Source organism: Pinus tabuliformis, chromosome 1_1 (assembly GCF_031772625.1).
Source record: "Pinus tabuliformis cultivar Carrire ecotype Pingquan chromosome 1_1, CPIR1, whole genome shotgun sequence".
Lineage (NCBI taxonomy): Eukaryota > Viridiplantae > Streptophyta > Pinopsida > Pinales > Pinaceae > Pinus > Pinus tabuliformis.
Genome location: NC_142297.1, coordinates 858,202,370 through 858,206,628, shown reverse-complemented (window position 1 = coordinate 858,206,628; position 4,259 = coordinate 858,202,370). Strand labels below are relative to the sequence as shown.

At 35.6% G+C, this 4,259-nt stretch overlaps 1 protein-coding gene across 1 annotated transcript; it reads right to left on the bottom strand.

The window, feature by feature from the left end:
* Positions 1–612: 612 nt before the first annotated feature.
* LOC149216980 (uncharacterized) lies at positions 613–1,439 on the bottom strand. The gene is made up of 2 exons (XM_089391298.1): positions 1,304–1,439; positions 613–1,171 (listed from the first exon to the last, which is right to left on the bottom strand). The coding sequence occupies exons 1-2, from the start codon at positions 1,378–1,380 to the stop codon at positions 946–948; spliced, it is 303 nt and encodes a 100-aa protein (XP_089247424.1). The 5' UTR covers positions 1,381–1,439; the 3' UTR covers positions 613–945.
* Positions 1,440–4,259: the final 2,820 nt, after the last annotated feature.

Here is a 4,259-nt window from a genome sequence, read left to right as displayed (position 1 = left end):
CCCAGATCTCGCTGAGTTTGGTAAATAAATTCTCCAATTGAAATATAACACTCGCCCCCCTCCCCCAAAAAAAATACAAATTCTCCAGTTGATATATAACCCTGTTCTCACTGCCTACCCCTCTGCCACCCCTTCCCCACCCCCAAAAAATATATGTAACCCTGTTCTCACCCCCCTACCCCTCCCCCAAAAAAATATATGCAACCCTGTTCTCAGCCCCGTCCTCCCCCTCCCCCTCCCCAAACTCACCCCCGCCATCCCCTTCCCAAAAAATTCAGTAACTCTGTTCTCACCCATTAAAGACGCCAAGAACCAAACCTGTGATTATCCCAACCAAAAAAAAAAAAAACATCAAAGCTTGAGACCACACACTCAAAACTGACAAATCACAAATGGTTGGCTGACCAGTCAACAATTAAATGGATTACTTTAAACACAAATACAAACTAAATACTAAATAGATTACTTTAAACACAAATACAAACTAAATTATTTATTAGTATATTCTAAGCAGAACACACATACAAACAATTTCAGACATGTTCAATACTGTAAGATAAAAACTTAAAACCATTGAATGCAATTATCAAGAACCGCAAATGCTTGCCCAACTGGATTAAACCACTTTTTCATTACATAGGAAAACCATAATATACCCATACCGATACAAGCCGATTGTTGTGTACAAGTCCCTCATATTACACACTGTCCCTCAAGAAATTTCAGATTCAATATATATGATGAACTCACTTATTTAGCTGCAACAGAACTCCACTATATAAATCATCATTTCCATCCACAAAAAACTGCATACTGATTTCCTTCGTTGTTTGACATAATTACCCTCGGTTTATTTACAAAAGATAACTACATTTAGTACCGCTAGTATATTATAACTATAACATAGTTGAAGAGACTTGAGCGTCATATTTCCTTTCAACATCCCTAGCTTCTAAACCAAATTACTTTCTCATCCTCAGCGGGTGGTGCAGGAGGCACGGCATCCATGAGTTTATGCTGCCCTTCCGGGTGGAAAATACCAGACCTCGGATGAGGAACCCACCATGTCTCCTTGCTGTAATTACTTTCATCCACCAACATTTCATTGCTTGAACACTTCACATCCTTACTGTAATTATCAGAGGAACCTACACCACCTTGGAAGTGCCCCCTACAACCCAAAAAAATACACAAAGAAAAACATTAGAGAACGCCCTAACTTTATCAAATATATAGCCCACATTCATAAATTCCATGATATACCAGAACATTAGAGAATTCAGCGTATCAGATTCATAAATACCTTGTTGCACAAGCCGCTGCTTCATTTCCATTTGCTTTTCCAGTCTTGGTAGCTACCATTACCACCAAGCGCTTCATTATTTTCTGCAAACCCTTCAGACCAACTTTTATTACACAAAAGACCAGATATTATGACACAAGATGAAATCGATGAGGGAATGCAAATTTATTAGAATTTCTGGGCGTGCTGCCTGTCAAAAAGTACCGTTGCATATCGCCATCAATCCACCGATGGATTCTCCACATGTTTCTGCGAGGCAATCCCTATTTCCAACCCCATTGAAACATAAATGCAGCCTGACATGCAAGGGATATAGCAGTTGCTTTGTTGCTAAAATGCCAAAGTCAACCCCATTGAAACATAAATACAAGAGAACTGCTATATCCCTTGCATGTCAGGCTGCATTTATGTTTCAATGGGGTTGGAAATAGGAATTGGCTTTCTGCCATATGGAGATCGTATTTAAATTGACAGATTCGTAAAGGCTGACTATAAAATTCAAGTGATGGGAAATGTAGTTAGTGCTTTGATGTGACAGGGGTATTGCTAAACATAATATAAACACCTGCCCAACAGCTGTAAGCATTTACTAATTCTCCTAATTCCGGATTAATACAAGTGTTGTTCGTCAGCAGTCATGGCGTGATTACATTATTAAAAAATTAAAGGTGATGAGGTGGGCTCTTTTTTCAAATCATCATCTAATTAAAACTAAAGCTAATAGATTAATCCGAGGGTTTTTGTTTAAAGCAATGGATTCACATGAAATGGCATAGAGGTCGAGGAGTGGTCAGAAAATTAAGGAAATTTTGGTTATATTTAGAGAAAATTTCTGAAATTTTTTTGTAAATCTTAGTTATAGTTATTAAATTTCAAAAATTTAAGTATTTTAGATGTTTTTGATAACGCTGAATCCATTTCCACCATCAAAAATATAATTCAAACACTCTCTCTAAACAAAATTTAAAATTTTTATTCAAATTCCAGTGATTTTTAACCATCCAAACCATTCCTCCGCTTGTTACACGACTCCAAAATGGGTGGACTCATTGTAAGTACAATTGTCACGGAGCTCAATGTATCCGAAATATTATTCAACGTGAGATTCTGGACTCGTTAGACAACACCACAATGGGACGGATAATGAGCGATCGGCCCTGTAATGAAGTTTAGATAACTTACGGTCCCAGGAGTTAAACTTTGACCTGCGTTTATCTCTTTTCTTTTTTAATTTTATTGTACAATCAATTTTAAAATAAGTATTAATGTTTATTTAATTTTTAAAATAAAAAATAAAAAAATTTACGAGAATGTATATTAATATATTTGGACTAAAACGGTCTGGAGTATGTCGTAAAATTGTTTTTATTTGGTTAAGAGCTCGTCTTCTTCCGACAGAAGGAAACAAGTTAACGGCCAAGATCTAGAAGCATCTGGAAGGCGTGAAAGCCTGCTCCCTTACGGACCACCAACGGGTTATTATAGGGTTTTCCTTGATAACAGTGATGAGTCAAACCGACATCCCCGAATAGCAGCTAGAGATGGCTATCTTCACTGTTGATTTGACACCTGAATTTGCAAAACCTTCGAAAAAAATAAAAGAAAATATATATATCACTGACCAAATCGGAATTTTGAAAAATGCCGATGGATTTCCATCCGAATAAATCAAAGCTATTAATTTTTTAATTAGTGTCTTAAATATAGAATTGCTTTTCTATTTTTCAAAATCCAATTTTCTAACAAGTTGTGTTATAAGTATTTTCTAACGAGTTGTGTTATAAGTTGTAAACTCATTCAGGGTAGTTATTTGCTTAGTTTTTATAGCGATTTTTATTCTACCGCAAGTGAGTCTCCTCTATTGTTATAAATAAAAGATTTATTTATGTATTTTCAATATATTATGAGTTAATAGCACACATAATGTTAGATTAAGTGTTTCTTGGTCTATTAATTTATTTATTTATTTATTTATTTTTTTTTTTTTTTTTTTTTATTGGAATGGGTTTATGTTAAATTTGATGTCTAATGAGGTTTTATTAGAGAATATGTATGTCTAGATTGAAACTTTCAGTTATATATCTAAAGGTTCTGGTTGTGGATCAATTAAATGTTCATTGTTCAGTGGAGGCCTCAAAGGATCATGGCCCAAATTTGGTAGCATTGACCTGGGTTTTATACTACATAGTTTTAATGTGGATCTCTGCAAAGGATCAGATGTGACATCATTCCTTTCTTAATTTAGCATATTTCGCTATATTTTCTCCATTGCCTAAGCTTGGTCACTCGACTCTAATGGTCATTTCGATTTCATTTACCTCCAAGTCAGGGCCTTCATTCTCAAATCGCGACATTGTTTCCTTGATCTAGAGATATGTGCCTTTCCAATTTGACAACCCTCAGATCCCTCCTCCATAGGTAACACAAGCTTATTGGAAATTTCCTAGAAAATTCAAGCTAGGTTGCAGCGTACTCCTATAACAACCCTGGTAAAAATTCCATGTAATAAAAATTAATAAAGGCAAAATTAATAACCACAATTGGTGGGACACTTATTCCAAGCTAAATGTTGGGCAAAACATCCTAGTGGGTGTTCATTTGGTTTATTATGGCTAAGGAAATTGGCAAAGGCAATGGTTAAGACTTTGGAAAGGAAAAATGGCATTTTTTGCACATTTATTTATGAAAATAATGGAAATTAGGAGAAAAGAAAGGTGAAAGGTCACATGTTGCATGTGAGGAGGAAAATGAAGGAAAATAATGGAAAAATGAAGAATATAGAGGCGTCATTGATAAAAAGGATTCTGAGGATCAGTGGGTACTGTCAGTTCAGTTTTGAAGCTCTCTCATTATTCTATCTCTCTCTCTCTCACTCTTGGACACTTAGATTTTTCTTGGAGCACTTTGGCATTGGATCAAGAAGTGCAAACAACGCAAGAGGAAGGAAAGATCAAGA